Source organism: Aricia agestis, chromosome 5 (assembly GCF_905147365.1).
Source record: "Aricia agestis chromosome 5, ilAriAges1.1, whole genome shotgun sequence".
Lineage (NCBI taxonomy): Eukaryota > Metazoa > Arthropoda > Insecta > Lepidoptera > Lycaenidae > Aricia > Aricia agestis.
The window spans coordinates 1,049,602-1,074,086 of NC_056410.1; the positions used below are offsets into that span (position 1 = coordinate 1,049,602).

At 39.6% G+C, this 24,485-nt stretch overlaps 1 protein-coding gene across 1 annotated transcript; it reads right to left on the reverse strand.

The window, feature by feature from the left end:
* Positions 1-1,766: 1,766 nt before the first annotated feature.
* Positions 1,767-18,432, reverse strand: LOC121726976. Its single transcript, XM_042114640.1, has 6 exons — positions 18,326-18,432; positions 18,058-18,151; positions 17,447-17,544; positions 4,184-4,356; positions 3,219-3,385; positions 1,767-2,387 (listed from the first exon to the last, which is right to left on the reverse strand). The coding sequence occupies exons 2-6, from the start codon at positions 18,141-18,143 to the stop codon at positions 2,180-2,182; spliced, it is 732 nt and encodes a 243-aa protein (XP_041970574.1). The 5' UTR covers positions 18,144-18,151; positions 18,326-18,432; the 3' UTR covers positions 1,767-2,179.
* Between the last annotated feature and the right edge of the window lie 6,053 nt (positions 18,433-24,485).

A 24,485-nucleotide genomic window follows, 5' to 3' on the forward strand; every position in this document is an offset into this window, starting at 1 on the left:
ATGGAGATAATTTATAAAACTGATGTTTTATTTGAATTATTCAAGAAAATATATTTTACAAATCCTTCTAGGCTTATTTTTATTATCTATGTACAAATAAACTTACATATAAAGAGCGCGATAAATAAAAGATATTAAATTACGAATAGAATGACGTCACATCCAATTCGGAAGTACCGCAAAAGCGTTTTCGTCAGTACAAATAATATTTTCATAAAATCATATTTTCAAATCGACTTTATTTATCAATCATAAGCTTTTATTTGACGATAAATGTGAAATACGGTTTCCTAGGCCAAGTTCTACTAGAAATACTTATGTATTTGTTCAATAAAATTGAATATAGGTCAAGTAGCCTATTTTATTAAGGTCTTGTGCTAAAATTTAATATTTATAGATCTATTTTTTATCAAAATTAATTTTTATTAAGTATATTTTAATACTTATGAGTTTTTGCTGAGAGTACTTAACAGAATTGCTAAAATTGCGAAGGCAAATAGTATTCGATGTTATTTTTAATAAGCATTTATAATATTATATTTTAATAATATTTGTACATTTTATAAATTGTGATTGTAAATTTAATAAACTATCATATCTTTAGATTCTGTTCTTATTGGACGTGGGTTGTATACATTTTATATAAATATACCAAATAACAATATCTCATTTATTTGTCTTTATTACATAATATTATATATATAAATACTTAAAGATATCTTCTATCTACTTATCGAGCGTCGTTGTGGTGTGTGTTGAAGTAGCGGCAAAGTATAAAACTATAATAATATATTGTAGTACTCAAGTATATAAACAAAGTCATTATTAACACTACTTTTTTAAGCATATTTTGTCATAAAATGTAATACCTACTTACATTAAACTCATCTGCATAATTACTTACTTAAAACAGGCATATGTATACTTACTTAAATATTGTTTAAAACAATAACATATCGAACTGAAACGAAATCAAAATTTCTAATAAAATGTATAGTATTTTTAAGCCCTTTGCTGTTTCTATGCTCTTGAAATAGTGCCTATTTATATAATAATTTCGTATGTCTGTAACCGTCATTTTACGAAACTGGATTTAATTGGAAGTTTGCAATTATACATCCGTTTTATTTTTATTAGATATTCATTATATGTAATACATAATATCTATTTTAATGTTCTGTACATCTATTTTACTTAACATTCAACTTAGATATAAAACAATAAATAGATAAACATATTATTTTGAACTAACTGGTTGTTTCTCACCATTTGTCATTGTCACATAATTATTATTATATAGTCAACCATTTTAATATCAAAATCATATAAGTAGTCATTAATCATTCACAATCTACCTATTCACAATCTTATAAATAAAGACATTAAGTTATTTGTAAAATTTTGCAGACTTCATATTATCATAACTTACAATTATTACATAATAGTTATTATTATTACATATCTTATAATTAATTATATTATTATTCTAAGTCTAATCTAGTATGACTACACTTTATAATAATATTATCTATTTTATTTTATTTAAGAGTTGTTTTTATTGTTCGATGGCGTTGTTACTTATCAAATTAGAAGCTCGCTTACCTTATTTACATGACTTATAACTAGACAAAAAAATCACAGCTGAACCCCACCTTTTTTGGAAGTCTGTTAAAAACACGGACTTTTTGACTCGAACACAAAATGATTTAATTAGCTAATGTGTCACAAAATATTTTATTAATTTTTATTATTGATATATAATTTATAATAAAAAAATAGAAAGGCAAACCAACAATAAAAATTAAAATATTTCGGTTATAACGGTGTGCGTAGGAAAGTTTTTTTTATGTGTACTATCGATCTCTCTAATGCATGTCAGTTTAATGCTACAAAGATGACACGTATCTAGACGAAAAATCTTATATCACAGTATGTACGAGACATACAACGACAAAGACTAACGCTAGATATTCTGATAGGCTAAAGTGGTATGTTTCTGTGCCCGTGAAAACCTACCACTCTGTCCCATCAAAAATAATATAAGGTCCATTTAAAGCAGATATGCCACAGAGGTTTCGATATTTTAAAGTTGGCAACATTGACGCCATAGACGTATTATAAAAAATAGAATCCGCACGTAGGAATAGCTTGAACCTTACGCAGACAGTCGTTCTAGATGTTACGTGTTGTCGATGTCATATTTGATGCCCATGTATAACGCACAGGGGGTGGTGCAGCCGGTGAGGTCGACGCCATGTTGCTTCATGTCGGCGTAGTCCAGGGTGGCCAACACCTCGTAGTTGACTTTCCGCGCCAGAGCCTGGGAGGTAGTCGCGGTGAAGATCGTGGCGGCTACTCGGATGTTAAACGCCTTGCACAGCTCATACCTGGAATAACGGAGAAGGGAGAAAATTATATAAAGAAGAAACTATAGAACTTAACAATCAAAGAGTGTAGTTACCAAGGAGACAGAGACACCAATAAGACGAAAGATAAAAACTAGGCTCGTCTTGGCCTAGTTTTTATCTTCCTCCTCTGTTTGACATATCCGTCACCCTTTGTTACACGGCTGATGGCAAATCGCAGGTGGTTTTACGGCCGTTCCCAATATTCAATCTATCTCTGGTTTGACATACAACCGATCGCAGCTAACATTGAATTGACATCTATACATATAAATAAAATTGGAGTGTCTGTTTGTAATATGAAAATAACCGTTTTTTACCACATGCATATGAATATTTAGACGGTACTTACACCAAAATAACAATTTTTAGAATTTTTGTTGTCTGTATGTCTGTCTGTTTGTTTCGGCTGATCTCCGAAATGGCTGGACCGATTTTGACGGGACTTTTATTGGCAGATAGCTGATGTAATAAGGAGTAACTTAGGCTACTTTTTAACCGACTTCCAAAAATGAGGAGGACATATTTTTACTTTTTTATTTTTTACCTATGTATTTTACATTTTGTTGATGCGGACGAAGTCGCGGGTAACAGCTAGTAAAATATATGTCTCTAATGTCTAATGTGAGCTATTCCTATCTCTAGTACGGCAAAACCAGAGATAGATCAAATATTGGGAACGGCCGTTAGTGGGTAGGTCAGTCTCACATACCCCCGGAATATTTCAGTGCGAGGTAGAGGCAAGCGTTTCCTCTGCGTTATAAACGTAGTTATCACTACCTGGATAAAGAGGATATAAACTACGTAACATACCTGGCCTCCAAGAGCCGCGCGCCGATGTTCTGTCCGCGGTGTGCGGGCAGCACGGTCATGCCGCTGGAGGTGACGTAGCGGTCGACGCCGTAGTGCGCAAAGACGTCCACCATACCCTCCACCACAGAGAACATCTTGAGCAGCTTCAGCCACGCCACGCCTTTGAACTGTAAATTGGAATACGAAGATGATAAGTAGAAGCGCGCGAGCTCTCAGAATCGGGAGCCGAGGAGCAGGTTGAGCTTGACTACTGGAACCACTTCCATATTTGAAAATTGCTGGGAATTCGCGAATAGAGCATACAAAGGAAAGTGCGGGAAATGAAAATTAATTTTTTTCGTGATTTTGCATTATCTTCGGAAATAAGTCCATCTGACAAGTGGCAGGAAGAACCATAATATAAAATTTGAAGATTGCATCTTTAATCAATTAATTTGGACGGGATTTTATTGGGAACTAGACTAGATGACGCCCGCAACTCCGCTGTGCCAAAATTCGTTTATCGCGCGGGAACCGTACATTTTTCCGGGATAAAAAGTATCCTATGTCCTTTCCCGGGACTCAAAGTATCCACATAGAAAATTTCAGCAAAATCGGTTCAATGGTTTGGGTGTGTAGAGGTAACAGACAGACAGATAGACAGGCAGACACACTTTCGCATTTATAATATTAGTATGGAAGTATGGATGGTTTCGCAATAGATTTTCCTCGAGTGCCTCTGTAGGTACCTGTAGGTATTTGAGGTTTATCTGGAAAATCCTGGTCGAAACCAGACAAGAGACAGAGGCCGAAACAGATCAGAGAAACTAGTACAAAACAGGTAAGTTACAGGTACTCTTACCTATATTATCTGTTTTGTAGCCTGTACTAGTTTACATCCGTGATCCGAAGCCAAAAGCCCATTGTCGGAACAAGACTGGTTTTCTTATTAGTTATTACTTCTAGTGGCTAACTAACTAACTCACCTCTATATTATCATCTGGGTCCTGCTTACTCTTCACGATAACCATATTAAAAGCCACCAGGTCAGCCGGTTCCCCGTCCCGCTCCTCGAAGACCGCAAGGCTGACTTTCTGCCGCAGGATGTTCTCCCAGTTGGCGCGGATCTCCGCCATGGATACGAGGTCGTCTTTTACACCTGGAAGTTTGGGGATTGTTTTATTTTATTGATTAGATAAAGACCCTCCCAGCCCATCAATGTCCGGTCGATATTGCCGAGAAATTATTAAGAAGGTCGTTTTTCTTTTACAGAGGCACATAACAGCACCCGTAGCATGGCGACAGTAGAAATACAAAAGTATAGACAAATGACTGCGGAGATAAACTAACGGCCGTTCCCAATATTTGATCTATCTCTGGTTTTGCCCTACTAGAGATAGGAATAGCTCACAATTGACATAAAATATATGTCTCTAATGTCTAGTGTGAGCTATCCTACCTCTAGTAGGGCAAAACCAGAGATAGATCTAATATTGGGAACGGCCGTAAAGGTGCCGTTCCGATCTTTACTGCGGCTAGCCGCGAATCGCGATCGACAAAAAATCAAATATAATGCCACTTTATGACACAGACTATAGTCCTGAAAATTCAAATAAAATCCTACTTTATGACATAGACCTTTTTGGCCTTTTTGCTCGTAATCAGTCACAGATTTTAGAAAATCAGTAATGGTTACAGTTAGGCACTTGAAATTTTCACAAAATCCTTAATTATATTTGTACTTTAATAATTAATAGTAAAATTAAAATAAAGTAAATATTTAAGGGGGGCTCTCATACCAAATTTTTTGTCTACTTTCACTCTATACCGGTACGGAACCCTTTTGTGCGCGAGTCCGACTCGCACTTGGCCGATTTTTTTCCGCTTACATTGCAAACGCAGACTGAACCCTACGAGATTTATCAAAATAATGTAAGTACTAAGTATTGTACACAATTATTGAAAAGGACTACAGAAAACTTCGCAACGGTATAATTATGTCTATCTCTTATAGATATACCACAATAACATTTTTTTTCCGACTTCCAAAAAGGAGGAGGTAATACGTTCGGCTGTATGTATCTTTTTTTTGTATGTTCGTTGTTCAACTATTACTCAGCCGTTTGTGGTCCGCTTTTCAAAATTATTTTTGTGTTGTATAGAGTTTGGTACCATGTTCATAAAAGTGGTGACATGATGGGATCCATGAGTAATCGAGGAAACTCCTCAAAATTTATATGAAAACATAATATGGTGATTTTGGTTTTCTTAGAAGTAGATATACTAAGCATTTGCTACCAAAAAGTAAGATTTTGCATCAAGGTATACCATGGTTCCGAAGGTACTGAGAGAACTCCTAAATCCTTATACTACACGTTTGGAAGTTTCGGCGTTGTTTTAAGAACAGAAAGCATATGCTACCGTGCAATTTATATTCATCATAATCATCATCACTACTATTACACCAAGCATCATCACATTATGGCTCTATTATAATGTTGCCAAGATGTGTTACATGAAAATTACTTGAGATCATAAAATCAAAGTGGGGGATCAAGTGTCCCCAGTTTCCCATACCTATCAGACAGAAATAGGTACGTAGGTACACCGATAAATGATAACGCTTATCACCTCCAATTTGTTACGGTTTCATAATAATTCAGGAAGAATTATCTACTGCTTACTGGTTGTCGCAAATAAAATAAATAAATAAATAAATAAAAATTGTTTTATTTCTGAATAAATTTGAATCAAATATTTTCAGAATGTTGAACTACATGTTGCCTACCACCGGTTCGGGAACTAACCCGGCGAGAAGAACCGGCGTAAGAAACTCGCACGGGGCCACTTTTTAGTAAAAAAGTGGAAAATTTGTCTTTTAAAAAAATAAAATTTACAATGTAAATAACTTAATCTATACAATATGAATACACAATTGTAAGTCACATATAATAAATGTAGAAGCAGCCTTGCAAGCAGCCATCCTACTCCCAAGATGTGCTATCGTTTAGGAAATCTTTGACCGTCTGGCTTTGGCACACAAACGTTCTTTAATTACTTTTTTAAATTTATTAATTGATAGATTTTGAACGTTTTCCGGGATTTTATTGTAAAGGCAATGATATTCTATGTTTAGAAACTCATTGCTGTAAAGGCGTATACATTGACCTTTAAAAGATTTACTTATTTTGCTAAGTCTGATCACTGGTATTTCCAGCTTGTGCCTATTTCTAGTGTTTCTACCGTGACTATCACTTTTAGTTTTAAATTTAGTTAAATTATTTCTAATATACAATACATTATCCAAAATGTATTGAGAAGCAACAGTTAGAATACCAATTTCTTTAAACTTTTCTCTCAGAGATTCAAAAGCTGACATTTTATAAATTGAGCGTATAGCTCGCTTCTGCAGCACAAAAATTGTATTGATGTCGGCAGCGTTTCCCCATAAAAGGATACCATAAGACATTCTACTGTGAAAATAACTAAAATAAACTAGTCTTGCCGTGTCTTCATCAGAAATTTCCCTAAATGAGCCTTAAATGAGCCCAAACACGAAACCTCTGCTCGAAGTTGGTGATGAGTTGAGTATCATATTGATTACCAGGTGATGCTGCAGCACCAGGTCAACTTACCATTAATGTGTATATGTTACGCTTAAAGACCGAAATCGCTCAGTGAGCGAAAAAATAACTCACAACGCGTTGTGGTCACAGTGAAACAGCCACGACGCGAAATTCGCGTCGTGGCTCTAATGAAAACGGCCACGACGCGTTCTGGCAATCACAAAAAGACCATAACGCGAAATTCGTGTTGTGGCTGATATGCTATTCGTTTTTCTTGATTTGTTCTTGATTGATTAATCGTCCATAGGAAGATTATATTTGAATTACCACGCGTAATACAAAATATTTTTATTTTTACTAAATCACTGCATAACGTGTTTTTCATTATTATTTGAAAATATCCATAGTTCCATAATATCCGTGCTAATATTATTACTATCTGTCTGTCTGGCGCAACGTGTTATTGTTTGTTGTTGTTTTTTTTTTTTTTTATGGTAATCTGATCTTAATAAATTATAAAAATTTAGTTTTGTTTTTATTTATATAAGTAATTTAAATATTATAATACTACTAGTTGATGCCCACAACTACGTTGCAGTCTGGGTTTGCGCCCGTCACATTCGGACGCGCTCCGTGTTGCGATCTCTGTGACGTCAATTTTCATTTTGTATTTGCGAGTTTTTTTTGTTTCCGAGTTTAAATATTCTGAAGTATGATTATTTCGGTTATAATTATTAATAATTATCAAATCAAAAGTGAACATAAGTGAATAGTTTTGTTTCTTTAACAAACTTTCGTATTATTATTTTTTTCGATCTACCCGCATTGTGTTGTAATTATGAGTGAACCTGAGGAAGAAGGTGCGATGGAGCCTGCACTCAATGAGATGGCTGCGGAGGCTGTTAACATAATAGTATTGGAATCTGGAGAATATGAAGGAGAGGTAGACTTAGAGTGGGATGATGCAGGTATGTCAGTAGGTCATAATAATCTCGACGATGTTGGAAGTGAAGCGATGTTGCAGCCAGGCAAGAAAAGGCGACTAGCAGGTAGTTCTCCAGAGCCGCTAGCTGATGATGGCTTTACACTGGTCACGAGATATAAGCGCAGGAACCTGCAGAGAACCCCTCCATCTGCATCACCTAATCCGCCAGCTAATTTACGTAATAATTTTGAAGTTTCTATAACCGCCAAGACCGATTTTCTACTGAAGCAGTTAGCGTTTGCAAAACTATTGGCTAAATACAATATTCAGGGCATAGAAACTATCAAATATAAAAGTCCTTTCAAACTTTTAATTAAATTTAAATCCGAACTAGACGCAAACAATTTTCTGAATAATAAGATTACACAGGATTATGAGTGGGTTTGTAGAAATACTAATGAGTTGCATTACTGTTATGGCGTGGTCCGGGATATTGACATTGATATTGAAGATAAGGAATTGAAAGAGATTTTCGAATGTGACACGAAGATTTTATCCATTAAGAGGTTGTTACGGAAAGATTCGGATGGTAAATGGATAAAGTCTGAAACCATTCGCATAGGGTTCGAAGGTTCAAATCTTCCAGAATTTATAAAAGCTTACGGATGTCGAATGGCCGTAGATTCTTACATGTATCCTGTGACTCAATGCTCTAAATGTTGGCGATACGGTCACGTCAATCAGATTTGTCCATCTAAGACCCCAATTTGTCCTAAGTGTAGCGGGAAACATGAAAACTGCGAAACGAAAAGTTATAGATGTGTTAACTGCAAAGGGAATCACTTATCTTTTATGAAATCTGCATGTCCTGTATTTAAGAAAGAAAGAAATATTCGGATTTATATGGGAAATCATATGTGCTCTTATAAGTTTGCATTAAATAAGATGAAGGAAGAGACACTGAATAAGACTTCGACCAGATTGGAACCCGAGATGCCTTTTGATAAACCTATTATTTCCCACGCCAGGACCGACGGGGCTTCGGCTCCCACTTACAGAGATGTTACTGTTGGCGACTATGCAGCCGTTGAAACTTTACATGATAGTGATGATGACATTATGGAATTAGATGAGTGTGTTTCTATGATGCCTTATCAAGAGTCGTCTACCACAACCGAGTTCAAGAAAAAGAACAAAAATAAATCAAGGAAAAAAAGTCTAGACGTCAGACGCGATAACGAGGATGTTTTTCATACATTTCAGATAACTAGTGCTGAAATCCATACTGAAAATAAGCAAGTTGAAAAGTCTAGCTCTAGTACTAATCGTAAGGAAAGGAAACGTTTGCTAGAAAGGATTTTAGATAAAATAAGAGAAGTTTTTGTAGCAGAAGGAAGTTTAAAAGATAAGTTTAAAATGTTGATTGAATTTTTCTGGTCCGAAGTAGTAGATGTTTTACAAGAATATTTGAATTTTGAGACGGTGCTTAAGTTTATGGGAAGAAACAATAATGGCCAGTAATATCAATTTTTTACACAGCGGTATCAACATTTTTCAATGGAATGCTAACAGTTTAAAACGTAAGGCCAGTGACTTTGAACTTTTGATGTCACAAGACAAAATACATATGGCTTTTGTGAGTGAAACGTGGCTTTCATCTAGTGTAAGCCTGAAATTTTCTGGTTATAATATAGTGAGAGCAGACAGAGACGATTCATATGGTGGTTTGTGCGCCATAATACATAAATCAATAAAATATTCGGAACGAGTTTCTAATATTTCTAATTCTGATATCCAGATAATCATTATTGAAGTTTTTAACGTACCTACATTAAAGCACGTGATTGCTGTGTATTGTCCGCCTTCAATTTCTACAAGTCAACAGGATTGGGATGCGATTTTCAATACATTCAAAGCAGGTTGTCTTATAATCGGAGATTTTAATGCGCATCACACTCTATGGTCTTGCAAGTCCGATAGAAGAGGTGAAGCTGTTTATAAAGCTATGTTTGAAAATGATTTTATATGTCTTAATGACGGTGCGCCTACTAGAGTGAAGTGGGTTTAATGGTAGCCTTCAAAAAACCTCGCCTGATATATCATTTGCTTCCACAGACATTGCTGTCAATATGAGTTGGCAGGTTACAAATGAATCCTTAGGCAGTGATCATCTAGTGTTAAAGTTAAGTTGTGGTTTTTATAAAACGAACAGATACATTAAAAAAAGAAATTATAAAGCAGCTAACTGGGTAGAATATACTAAAGAAGCAACGACAATGTTTATTCATGAAGAGGTGAATGATGTCCAAAAGAGCTATGATAGTTTTACAAATCAAATTAAATATTTGGCTGATAAGCACATCCCTTGGATTAAAATTTGTCAAGACCCCACATCAAACTTCAAACCCAAACATTATTGGAATAAGGATCTTTCAAAGGCAGTTGCTGAACGGCGTCTTGCATTGGCGCAGTTACGGCGTAATCCTACACCTTCTAATTTGCTTCTATGGAAAAACAAAGTATCCCAAGCCAAATTACTTATAAGAAAAGAAAAATCTAAGTCGTGGAGAGAATTTTGTTCCAGTATCAACCACGAAACATCAGCATCCGTAATGTGGAGAAAGATGCGATGGATCAAAGGCAACACTGGACGCAGAGATACTGTAGATCCTCTTAATGCTGAAAAGCTACTGCATTCCTTGACTCCTGATTATGTCGCCGATCAGGAGCCAACTTTGCCAGAAAGACAACCTTCCATTATAGAATCACCCATTACTCTCGCGGAGCTTCGTAATTGTTTAAAAAAGAAAGATACATCTCCAGGAATGGATAATATATCATATACTATGATCTATTATCTTCCAAATAATGCTAAGTGTATGCTTTTAAAAATTTTCAATTTAATTTTAATGTCAAGTAATGTACCTGATCAGTGGAGAGACATACAAATAGTCCCTATTCTTAAACCGGGAAGGGATCCCACTCTTGCCTCCTCATTACGTCCTATCTCATTAATGTCTTGTCCGTGTAAGATATTCCATTTAATTCTATTAAGAAGATTGGAGTGGTTTATTGAAAGCCAGGGCCTCCTTCCCGGCACGTCGACTGGTTTTAGACGTGGACAATCTTGTGTTGATAACCTAGCTTTACTTACATCTCATATACAATTAGGTTTTGCCAGAAGAGAGCCAACAATCGCTTGCTTCATAGACATTGAGAATGCCTACAACAATGTAAATATAACTGCATTAATTCATATCTTGCAGGAAATTGGAATCGGTAATTTTATTTGTAAATATTTATTTAATTTTTTGTCTAATCGTCGTTGTACAATTGTTTTAGATGATCTAAGTAAAGTAGTAGCATCATTAATTAGATGTACAAACCAGGGACTAGCTCAAGGGGACGCATGAGATCGCGGAGCTCCGACACCAATGCATCAGAGCACGCCGGCTGTACCAGAGGCAGCGAGCACACAGAGTCAGGGATGAATCTCTGGAGAGAAGACTTGAGGCAGAATACAGAGCCGCCAAGAGCGCTTTACGCGTAGCCATTAGGGTGGCCAAAGACACTGCTCGAGAGGAGATGTTAGAAGATCTAAATCGGGACCCGTGGGGTCGCCCGTACCGATCTGTGCGGAATAAGTTCGGCCGCGGCCCTCCAGCACTAGAGTCACTGCCCCCGGAGCAGCTACCGGACATCCTGTCAGCACTCTTTCCAGCTGCGGCTAGCTCGGAGCCGCTAGAAGATGTAGGGCCGGCCACAAATGAAGAAGTGCCACCCGTCACTGAGAGCGAGATGGACGCCGCCATCCTCAAACTGAAAGAGCGTAAGACCGCCCCGGGTCCGGACGGGATTCCCGGCGCAGTTTGGGTGAGGTCCATGGGCCCGCTCAAAGAGAGGATGAGGAAGCTCTTTAGTGCGTGTATGGAGCAGGCGGAGTTCCCTCAATGCTGGAAGGAGGGTAAGCTGGTTTTATTGAGGAAAGAAGGCCGCCCTGTCGACTCCCCTTCGGCCTACAGGCCTATCGTTCTCTTGGACGAAGCCGGAAAACTGCTTGAGAGAGTGATTGCGACTAGAGTCATTAAGCACTTGGAGGGAGAGGGGCCAAACCTCTCTGATGCACAGTATGGCTTCCGATCCCAACGCTCGACAATAGACGCAATCCTCCAGGTCAAGAAGTACGCGGAGGAGCAAATGGCAAATGGCGGAGTGGTGTTGGCAGTGTCCTTTGACATCGCCAATGCTTTTAACACACTGCCCTTCCAATCAATCGAAGAGGGCCTCCGCTATCACAATGTGCCATGGTACATCCGGAAGATCATCAGAGGGTACCTTAGAGGTCGTGTGATAGTGTGTGTAGGTAGAGACGGCGTCGTAATCCGGATCGTGACGGAGTGCGGTGTTCCACAGGGGTCCGTTCTTGGCCCTCTCCTGTGGAACATCGGGTTTGATCGCCTTCTGCGTGCGGCACTTCTCCGAGGGCTCAGGCTCGTCTGCTACGCCGACGACACTTTCATGCTGGCTCAAGGAGAGACGTATGAAGAAGCCATACGTCTGGCTAGAGTCGGAGCGGCACTGGTGGTGGCGCGCATAGAAGCGTTAGGGGTCCGAGTTGCGCTGCACAAAACGGAGGCCATCTTCTTTCATGGCCCTAGGAGGCGCCCTCCTGCCAACTTGTTCCTTCCTATTGGAGATGTACAGGTCCCTATTGGCGCAGAGTTGAAGTACCTGGGTCTGGTGTTGGACTCTAGGTGGTCCTTCACCGCTCACTTCCGCCGATTGGTGCCCCGATTGAAGAAGACGGCCGCGGCCCTTGGACGCCTCCTGCCCAACTTAAGGGGTCCTGGGTCAACTTGTCGGCGGCTCTATACGGGGGTCCTTCAGTCCATGGCCCTGTATGGAGCTCCCGTCTGGGCGGACCACCTTAACACCCAGAGTAGGGCGTTACTGAGAAGTCCTCAGCGACTGATGGCGCTGCGGATCATACGTGGATATCGCACAATATCCTACGAAGCAGCGGTAATCCTCGCCAGAACCCCGCCTTGGGATCTGGAGGCGCGCGTTCTGAGTGAAATCTATTATCGCACGGCGGAGGTCAAGGAGAGGGGGGACCGAGTATCCCCTGAACTGACCGCTCGGTGGAGGCGTCAGGCGCGCATAATTATAATGCGTGCCTGGGAGGACCGGATGGCAACACCAACGGCTGGACGCGCAGTGGTGGCAGCGTTTCGCCCGCACCTGCGGACGTGGGTAACTCACTGCAAAGGCGTCCTCACCTTCCGTATGGTGCAGATGTTGACCGGGCACGGGTGCTTTGGCCATTACCTGCACTGTATGGCTAGGAGAGAACCGACGACGCAGTGCCACCACTGCGATCACGGAGATGACACAGCGCAGCACACGCTCGAGGACTGCCCAGCATGGGCAGAACAACGAGCGGTGCTCTGCGCTACCACCGGAATTGACCTAAGCCTCCCGGCCATAGTGACGGCTATGGTTCGGTCGAGCGAAGGATTTGACGCAATAGCCAACTTCTGCGAGGCCGTCATCTCGCAGAAAGAGGCTGCCGAACGAGAAAGAGAAGCGGACGTGGCCGCGGATCCCGTTCGAAGACGGCGCGGAGGGCGCAGACGCGCCATTCATGAGCGCCAGCTCCCGCCGTAATCAGGGCTAGGGCGGCGGATTGGGGAATCCGTTGCCCATTGCACGAGCTCTGCCCGACAGAAGAGCGCCCGGTGCCTCGGGCTGCTCCCGGGAGGCTCAGCAGAGCTTAATAGCTTGCTGCGGAGGAGTCTGCTTAAGTAGACGCCGCTAACTGGGCTGCCGCAGATATCGCCCTCGTAGGCGGGTCCGGTGGCCCAGCAGCGTAGCGGAGTAAGGAGGCACCGGTGGGTTTTAGTGGGTAACCCCGGGTGCTCCTCCTTACCGCAGCACCTGGGGAGTCCCACATACCCCGGCGACCATTCCCCCGGGCCGCTGGGGATGCGTAACGCATTTCCCATCGTTAAAAAAAAAAAAAAAAAAAAGGAAATTGGAATCGGTAATTTTATTTGTAAATATTTATTTAATTTTTTGTCTAATCGTCGTTGTACAATTGTTTTAGATGATCTTAGTAAAGTAGTAGCATTATTAATTAGATGTACAAACCAGGGACTAGCTCAAGGGGACCCCCTTTCTCCTAGTTTATTTAATATTGCAACTAGAGGTATTTCTAGAATTATTGTAAATAATAATGTTTCTAACTCCCAATACGCTGATGATTTCGTGTTATACAAAACAGTTGTAAATGGTAATACTGTAGAAGCAGTTTGCTCTCTTAAGTTAGCTATAAAGGCCGTGATTAACTATTTAGATAGTATTGGTCTCCAATTATCTGTATCTAAATCTAATATTTGTGTATTTAACAGAACTAGAAGAAGTTTTAATATTGATATTGAGATTAACGGCTCATCTCTTAACGTGGTGGATAAAGTTAAATACTTAGGTTTATGGCTGGACTCATCCTTAAGATGGAGTCTTCATGTAAATGAATTGTGTGCTAAAAACTATAAATGTTTGAACGTCTTAAAAGTTATATCGGGTAGGTCGTGGGGAGTTCACCCTCAATATATTCGCCGTCTTTATATTTCTCTTGTAAGGAGCCGACTGGACTATGCTAGCTTTATATATTATGGTAGTTGTGCTAAAACACATCTTAAAAAGCTCGATATTCTACAAAACAGAGCGTTGAGAATATGTGGCTCTTTTATACGTAGCACTCCAGTGTTTGTTATGCAGAGTGAACTCTCCATTTCTCCCTTACATATACGTAGGTACGTGTTGGCGAGTAGATTCTTGCTTAAATTTAAGTCTAGACTAGGCAACGATTTGTTATATTCTTTAGATCAGTTAAATTTAGTACGAAATTATTTTAGCAACACTAATCTCCCAATTCTAGCACAAATTAACTTTGAATGGAGTAATATTAATGTATATGTAAGTGAAAAGTTAGAGGCGTATTCGTTAAACACATGGGTGTCTTCAATAGATGTCGAAGAACTTATTGTCTATAAAGTTGGCGATATGGCTCCAAAACGGAGCTTTACTGATTCTGAACTTAAAAATATTTTTTTGCAATTCATATCTGATAATTATTCTGATTGTTACAAATTATATACGGATGGCTCTAAATGTACTCAAGGTGTTGGAGCTGCCTTCTTCGATCCCCAATTAAACGTTTCACAGAAGTTTAAATTACATAGAGATAATAATATAATGACCGCTGAACTTTTAGCTATTAAAGAATCACTAACATATGTTAAAAACTTGAATACCAATAACAGCATAGTTATTTTATCAGATTCGAAAAGTGCTCTCCAACATCTTCGTCGGTGTGCCACTAAACAAAGTGGCTCTCCGATAGCTTTCGAAGCTTTGGATTTACTCCGGCATGTTTCTGGAAAAGTTTCAATTAAACTACAATGGGTTCCAGCCCATGTCGGTTTGATTGGAAATGAAACTGCGGATGCGCTTGCCAAGAGTGCAGTTATGGATGGTCCCGTGGTCTGTACTAAACCTTTTGTAAATGAGATCCATCATCAGATTAAGCAGAAGGCGCTCGAAAAATGGGAATACCATTTTGGTGAGGAACTACAAAGAGGTGTTGGAATTTGGTACGGAACCATCCAGAATAAGCCAGTGTGGGAGCCATGGTTTATTTCGTGTAACTTGTCGAGAAACTTGTTGGTGTCAGCCTTTAGATTGCGATCTGGGCACATTCCAGCAAACCAATTTTGCCACTTGGTTGGAATTAAGCCTTCGCCTAATTGCGATGTGTGCGAGAAGCCGGAAGACCTGTATCATGTTTTGCTGGAGTGTGCTCGGACTGCAGAGCTAAGATCAAGGCTCTTAGGTGACTTTGGCTGCCTGCACTATGGACGGATCAACAGTGTACTTTCGGAGCCGTTGTCCCCAGAGGCAATCAAATTATATAATTATTTGGATCTTTCCCTTTTGTAGGGAACACTGTGTTCACCTATGAGGCTGACATTGTCACTGTGTGTTAAAAGCCTCTGTAAAATAAAAAAAGATTAAAAAAAAAAAAAAAAAAAACTACGTTGCGCCAGACATAACAGTAATATTAGTACAGATAGTGTGGAACTATGGATATTTTATAAATAATCATGATAAACACGTTATGCAGTAATTTAGTAAAAGAAAAAATATTTTGTAGTAAGCGTGGTAATTCGAATATAATCTTCCATACCTATGGACGATTAATCAATCAAGAACAAATCTAGAAAAACGAATAGCATATATCAGCCACGACACAAATTTCGCGTTATGGTCTTTTTGTGATTGCCAGAACGCGTCGTGGCCGTTTTCATTAGAGCCACGACGCCAATTTCGCGTCGTGGCTGTTTCGCTGTGGCCGCAACGCGTTGTGAGCCATTTTTTCGCTCATTGAGCGATTTCGGTCTTTGAGCGTAACATATCTGGGGGCACGGGAGTGCCCCCGCCAAGATGAGCCAAGCGAAGCGCGCAAGGGCACTACCTACCTTTTCTCGAAACGTTTCGTCGTATTTTTGAACCCTCGTAACTTTGGTTTGAATAATGCCAGATAGTTGAAAATTTTAAGATATAATGACATGGGTATAGTTATTAAATGCGCAAATTTTTAATATCGTAGCTATTATACTTTAGATTTTATAGGTGTCCAAAAATCCACAATTTGGTCACTGACTCATCGATCATCAAAACTGTTAGGGTACTTCCTGAAGTCTTAGAAAGCTGAAATTTGGTATGTAACATAATATAAGTACTGAAACAACATAAAAATTATCAAACCCAACTTAACCTATAGGTATCCGTACCATATAAGCCCCCCTTAATTTTTTATTTTATTTTAATATTATTATTAAATATTAAAGTAGACATATAACTAAGGACTTTGAGAAAAAATCAAGTACCTACCTGTTGCCATTATTTATATAGAGCAAAAAAGGCCAAAAAAATCACGTTTGTTGTATGGGAGCCCCCCTTAAATATAAATTTCATTTTGTTTTTAGTATTTTTTGTTACAGCGGCAACAGATATACATAAGCTGTGAAAATTTCAACTCTCTAGCTATTACCGTTCTTAAGTTACAGCCTGGAGACAGACAGACGGACAGACATCGAAGTCTCAGTAATAGGGTCCCGTTTCTACCCTATGGGTACGGAACCCTAAAAAATGAACCAAAAGAAAAAACAACGTAAACCAGCTTACAAAAAGAAATGCAATCCCACCAAAAACATTTTCATGTAAAAATGTTGCCAAGATGAGAACATAATATTATAGTTCGTCGTGTCAAAAAGTAGTGAGATCTCATGTAGAGCCAAGTTTCTAACCTTACATGCTCAACCCTAAATCTAAAAACCTTAATTTTACTCAAAACACTATATATATATATTATATACAAGAATTGCTCGTTTAAAGATATAAGATATTGTTAGGCCAAAGCTTATAAGGCTTCTTCCTATTTCATCCCGGTCGGATTTGAGAACTCCCTGAAGGTTTCTTCTAAAATTAAGTTCTATACGAGTATTACGAGTATTGTATCTAGCTACATCTATCACGTACTATTTTAGAATATCAAATCAAAACGAAATTTATAATAATCTGTAAGTAGTAATTTATTCTAATGCGAGGAAGAATCGTAGCTAATGTAGTGACTTAAGCCTGCACGGAATCACATAATCTGTAACACCGCAAGGAGTCCAAGTGCGTGAACTCACCCAGCACCTGCGAGGTGGGCTCGTCGTTGATGAAGGTGTGCTGCATCATATCCAGGCAAGCCTCCTTGTACTGCTCTTCTAGATCTCGGATTTGGTACCTGGAATGTCCAATATTTAAAATTGTACAAGGTACTGTAGTTGACCGAGCTATAAGGAAAAGTTGGTAGGATCAAATAAATTCTCCATTTTTTTAAGAAATAATAACAGAGTGCTAACCTCTAGGATCGGTCATCGGTTTTATTTAAAGAAGTAAGTAATCAGGGCTCCCGCTACCATATTATGTGCAACGTGTGCAATGCACACGGGTGCCATACTCTAGGGGCGCTATCTTTAGGGGCGCCAAAACCAAGGACCCAAAAATTTTGCCTAAAGCTAAAGGGGCGCCAAAATCCTTTTTTTGCACACAGGCGCCAATAGCCCTTACGGGGGCCCTGTAACGTAATGGTAAGTTCTAGCTAAAATTCATCAAGCCGCGCAGGCTGCGGAGCGTGCCAGACAATAAATTTACACAACCATACATACACTGTAGACACTCTCGAAATACATATTAACCGTCCTGAGTCCTGCGTCCTGACGCAGCGGGATAGAATAATACTGTACAGTGTACTTACATTCTCGCAGGCTTCCCGGGGTTTTCCTTGCCCCTAAACCTCATCCACACGCGGCCGAGGGGCACACTCTCTGGTCTTTTCCACATCACTCCACCTACAAAACAAAATAATATTAACTTTTAACATAATTTAACTTGCCTTTAATTGGTCTAAAATTAAACACTGGAAGATTTTAGGTTAGATTTTTATGGCACATTGAAATGTTAATCTATTTTGCACAAAACGGAATGTAAAATGACGATTTGGTATTCAAATTGACGAAAATTACCGAATAAATAAATGCACGTAACGGAGGCTAGACATTTTCACGGTTTTTCGGCGGAGTGCAGCCGACCCCAGCTGTGACCTAGCGTAAAAGGAACGCATCATGGCTACCACACGTCAAACAAAATATCTTCATCTACCCTCATTGGAAAAAAGAGGAAAAAATAACTAAAACTTCCATCAAACAAACGCTGTCATTGATGCAAACATAATAATATTAAGCCTAGTCTACACTCTTGAATAAAGCAGAAAATTTAAATAAACAGAAATGCGATGAAATTGAAATTTATTCGCGGTAGTCGTTGCATGAGAAAACTTAAACGGATAGCTCATAAGACGAAATAACATAAGTCCTTGATGTTGTTTCGTGTTATGTATGAGAACCAGGGGCGTCTTTCCTTTAGGTGCAGGGTGTGCGTTGCACACGGGCGCCGCGGTCCTAGCGGCGCCGAGCGGCCCGAGCGCCGCTCGCAACTTGGCGCGTGCCCGCGTTGGCCGGCCACCACGCTTTAATGGCCAACTTTAAAAGAATTCCAGTTTGCATACATTTTGTGAAGCATCTGCAGCTCTTCGTATATTTATCGAATTACAGCAAAGCAACTAGCAAGAAGCGCCTCGAGCAACATAAATATAACCTTTTTTTCAACGTGAAATGAATAATAAAACACATAAATGAAGATTATATTTGTCGTCAAGATGGGCGCCAAAATTAGAGCCGCGTGACTCACGTCAGGCTGGATTTACATGCGTCCGCGCGTAAGCGTGGTTTCGCTGCTAAACTACAAGATCACAAGCAAAATGTACTCTAATGAAAAATGCAGCCTACGCCCTCCGTGCCTCGTTCTCATGGGATCTGTGTATTAATTTGCTTTTCGCTCTCTTTATGCAGCCTCCGTTTGCGACATAACAGTTTCGCAGAGGGCTACTGTATCTCAATAAGTAGTAAGGTCCAATCCAGGCGCAAAAGTCAGCCTGTTGCTCAGCCCAAGCTGAGCGTCCAATAAGCGTATGCTGCGCTGTATTGTCTTTCTCAGGCTGTGGTGGCACCTAGGCGACGGTTTTCTCCTGTCCATATGGTCCAGGTAATGGCCGAAGGTAAGGGCGCCCCTTGAATCGATCGAAGGATCGCTTTCACAGTTCGGCGGCCGGAATTTGGGGACGCCATCTGGTCTTGCCAGGTGCGTATTGTAATGACATGCGCCTGGTGGCACCATCAGGTTGCCAGATCTGGTAGCACCCGTTCTCCTCGCTTTTTAAACTCGGCTGTGTGTTGATACACCCTCCGACAACACGCGAGCCTCCAGACCCCACTAAGGGGACTCTGTCAGCGCCAACGCCGCTTCGCCAGCTAACGGTTCGATGGCAGCGTAGTATCCGCAGCGCTAACGCATGCTGCGGGCTTCTGAGCAGCTGTCTATTCCGGGCTCTTATGTGTTCCGCCCAAACAGGACTGCAGAACCCCTGTATAAAGCCATCTGCAGGTGGGCCATGGACCACAGATTATGGCAGAAGGCAATTCAGAGCCATCGCCATCTTCTTTAGTTTTAATGCCAATCGACGAAAATGAGGGTTATTAAAATTTCATTCAGAATCAAGGACCAAACCCAAGCACTGCATTTCAGCGCCGATCGGCACACTCTCTTCCACATCTCTGCGACGCGCCCATAGAAAAACACATCTTTTCGACTGTGACTAGTGGTCTGGTCTTCAAAAAAGTAAAAAGTATTAACTTTTTGGTAGTTGACGGGCTTACGGCTCACTCACTAGCGGAATATTAACTTTATGGGCTCACCTCATATTTATTCTGGTCATAGACAGGTCTTAGATGACATTCATTATAATCTCTATGCTAGAGATTTGAAATTCTCAGATTAATAGTTTTTTGCCTATCTTTGCTTTAAGCCTTCGTGCGCGAGTCCGACTCATGCTTGGCCGTTTGCCGATTGGCTGAACCAAAAGTGGCGCCCTTCTATTTTTTATTTAGAAGGGCGCCGCTTTTGGTTTTCGCGCCAACTGAAAGTTTGACTGGGACCGGCACTGGTACCCATTTGATTTTGACCACTTGCAAGGGGCGCTAGGGTAATATTTGCACACGGGCGCCACATGGGCTTGAGACGGCCCTGATGAGAACCGGTTTATAATAAGAATATGTAAATGTTACGTACTATCTACATCACATACAACAAATAAGATGCAGAATTTCTGAAATAAACGTGCACTGTTATTAACTTATTAGAATTTAATAGACAATATTCACTCACCAGTCTTACAGCTGTTTACGAGGAAAACGCTACCGCACGAGGTAGCAGGCGCGTGCGCTGTGTACGTATTCGCGAGAACAAAATGTACCTTATCGGAACGTGATAAAACATAAGCGAGTTGTATATTAGTTACGGATACTAGATACTGACGCTATGGACTCTCGCGTTTCCAAGGTCTTACGACACGTCACTATGTTTTTGCGTGCTTTTTTGTGTACAATTTACATTAGCCGGATTATCATGTTCAGACTCTTATTTGAGATTTAAATTATTTATTATTGAAGATATTATTTAAATAATGTGTAAAGTGAAATTGAGAAAATTGTATCTAACCACTGACATAGTAGTACTACGTACTAGACTCGACAACGCAACGCAATGCTTGGTCACATTCAACATAATCTATATAGCAGCAGTGCACTTAGTCGCCCGCGAGCTCTTCTGCGCGCCAGACGTACCACAATCAAAAAGGAAACCAAAAAAAGTCGCAAAAATGCTTAGTTGTGGGTTAATGTACAGCAAAAATGATTCCAGTAACACTTCCAAATGCAACGGAATAACATTTCATCGATATTAGCATTCTTATTTAATTATTTTCAATTAAAATACGAACATTCAATTACTAGGCGAAGACGCGCGCCATTTTGCATTGTCATAGAGTAGTAGATTCAGAGTGTAATGTAGGCAGAATACAGATCTATGATAAGACGACGATGAATGAAGTACTTACTCACGTAGACGAGTTTGTGTTTTCGTAATATGTATTTAAAATATTACGTACATTATACATGCGTACATTATAATAATTTTATTATGGTATATATTTGAAAATATTTAAGTACTTTAAATAAGGTAATTAGCTATAGTGGACTATGGATCCATATTAATTAAATTTTTTATAAAAAAGTGAATTTTATTTTTATTTTATCCACTTACTCAAATAGATTCTGCATTCATTCGAGTGTAGGCACAAAACTGTGTCACTTCTGCGGTACTGACCTATAGCAATCACCGCCACGCCTCCCACCCCGCTCATGCCTCAAGTGCGACATGTTTTTTGTTTGCAATAGCTGCTCTAGTACGTAGTACTTACTACCTCAGTGTATCTAACAAATCAAAAGGCAAAAGTTATGAGCGTGTCACCAAAAATACATACTTATAAGTAGGTCTAGATAATAGGTATGCGGTTACAACATTATTACAATCCTTGGATTTAATGCATTATTCGTCTTTATTTGGCCTTTCTAAGGTTTTTAGTTACTTACATTACAAAAATAATTATGTAGCTGTACTGCTGTAGTCTACTAAAATAAAGCGTTATTTTGTCTGCACCGTGACTTACGACAATGGACACAGGGGCACTTCACCCATGTAAAGTGACTCTGCGGCCGTAATTGTTGTTCTTGGAGTAAGTGGCGACTGGCGTTTGTTATGCGTATGCAAATGTAAAACGCATTCATCATTTAAGAGACGTGTCTTCACCGTGACAGTGTCTCACAATTGGTCGCAAAGTGTGACACTCTGCATGTGATATTTATGTGGAGTCACAGAATTGTGACGGGACAATAAATACTGAGAAAAAGTTTGACACGTCGTAAATTTTAGTTACTCGGTCCAAAATGTGCTGTATTGGGTCAAATTCTTTGAGCATATTTTTAAATAAATATGATTATTTTATCGTAACAAAACTCCAATAAACACTCTTTTACCTAAAGTGGCTGATTCATGCAAAAGTTTCAGATCTTTTCAGTTTCAGATAAATCTATATATATAAAACTCAAAGGTGACTGACTTAAATGGTGATCTATCAACGCACAGCCCAAACCACTGGACCGATCGGGCTGAAATTTGGCATGCAGGTAGATGATATGACGTAGGCATCCGCTAAGAAAGGATTTTGATCAATTCTACCTCCAAGGGGTTAAATAGGGGATGAAAGTTTGTATATAATAATACCTTTTAACGCGAGCGAAGCCGCGGGCAAAAGCTCGTATTTGATAATATTAATTAGACCAGCAGTCAAGTATAGGTATTATATGGCTACTACTATAATTACTGGCTAGAGACAAGCAGCATTTATAAGAGAACTAGACGACCCGGTGAACTTCGTATCACGTCCATCGTAATTTATACCTTCCCTGGACTTCTACAAACAATTATTTTGAAACTAAAATCAGTCAAATCCGTGCAGCCATTCTCGTTAATTATTATATAATTTTAGATAGATATAGAATATAGTTTCGATGATTCTAAGTTTCCTGCATACCTAATAGATCCCATGATCAAATTGCTACCTTGGTAATCGTAGCACCGGGCTTCAATAATATAGATGCACTATCAGAGAAGTTTGCCTAGGAATAGGCAGATGCGGCATCTACGTAGTTTGGTCGCATTACGTCAAACCCAGCCGACCATTTAAAGGTCTTTGCAGCCGACAGATCACAATAATAATAAATTAATGTTGAATTGACATGATCAGACCAAATGACGTAGGTCTGCCAACTGCCTAGGAATCAATTTCCTCGATGGTACATAATATGTGCTTTAAAACAACAATAGGTATCTATAATTTTTCAAATCGCTTGACAAACTCAAATCTCGTTCTAAAAGACTATGAAAAGTACCAATAATAGGGTACTCATAACTCATTAATGGACGATGCATGGTATAAATTGACTTCGTTTTAAAGTCTGATTAAATTGTACCTATTCATCATTTTAGACTTTGGACTATGGTTGGGAGTCCTGAAATTACAAAACTTGTTTTAGAAGCCAAAATTGTCTTACACAAAGACTTGAAAAACAAACGCAATCTGTCAAACGCGAAAACTCTTGTTTATACGCAAGAAAAGCTTGTAAGCTCTTCGGATAAGCTTACGAGAAATCTGTGGAAAGCTCGCAGTTAAGCTTAGGCCAAACCTACGCGACCAGGCGACTGCGAAGCGGAGCGTCAAGTTGTCAAATGTGTTTTTTGTATACAAAAGCGACCAGGCGACTGCGAAGCGGAGCGTCAAGTTGTCAAATGTGTGTTTTTGTATACAAAACTCGCGTAGGTTTGGCCTAAGCTTTATTCTAGTAAACTGCGAGTTTTTTTGTGATTATGTTAACAGTTTACCGACCGATGACAACCGTACACAACGCTCGGCCTGATGTAGGGACTACTGGCAGTAAAAATAGACAAAAACTTCTGAGAAAACCCCGCACATCCAGGTGCTGATGCGCTAGGGAGGGGACAGTGATCGATGGAAATGATTTTTTCGCATGTGCTTTAATTGCAGCTTGGTTTCATTGTAACGAGCTTAAAAATTGTGTAATATGCAACATTAAAACACATTTTCGTAGTTAAGAGTTCAAAATCTCTCCTTCTGTCACATGCAATGTAAAGGCAGGCAGAAATTACCCGCAGGAAGTATATTAAAATTTTTAATTATAACTGCTGAAAGAAATGAAATAATAAGAGTTGATGAGACGTCTCACGTCACGGTTGCTAAAACTCAAGTAGAAAAATATACTAGGCAGCGCAACTCAATTCAATTCAGGTCAATTCAGACCCCAACGCGACGCGTAGATGCATTTCTAAATTTGTACTGAATTAACAGATTTCAATTACGTGGGACGTCTTGTAAATCTGTTAAATCCATACTTTAGAAGTGCACCTATAACGCGTCGCGTTGCGGTCTGAATTGACCCTTAATAAAATTGACAGAAAAATGTTAACTTCGGATTCCAATCATGAAATCCTTTCAATCCTCAGAATTTCTACATATTAAGTATAGCATTTTTTTTGATAGCATTTAGCCGAGTGCAAAATTTTCGTCTACACTTTTCAGGCGTCTCGCTCTCGCACGGAGCCGGCTGGAGTGTCGATAATCTTGTCCCTCCCTAGAACGCTGATATTTCCCGA

What these genes read in the sequence shown, in the direction of transcription:
- LOC121726976 (XM_042114640.1), bottom strand. Translation starts at nt 18,143, where the DNA reads ATGTGGAAAAGACCAGAGAGTGTGCCCCTCGGCCGCGTGTGGATGAGG. An exon ending in CCCGGGAAGCCTGCGAGAAT is followed by an intron (nt 17,545 to 18,057) that starts GTAAGTACACTG and finishes TGGACATTCCAG; the next exon opens with GTACCAAATCCGAGATCTAG. An exon ending in GCCCACCTCGCAGGTGCTGG is followed by an intron (nt 4,357 to 17,446) that starts GTGAGTTCACGC and finishes CCAAACTTCCAG; the next exon opens with GTGTAAAAGACGACCTCGTA.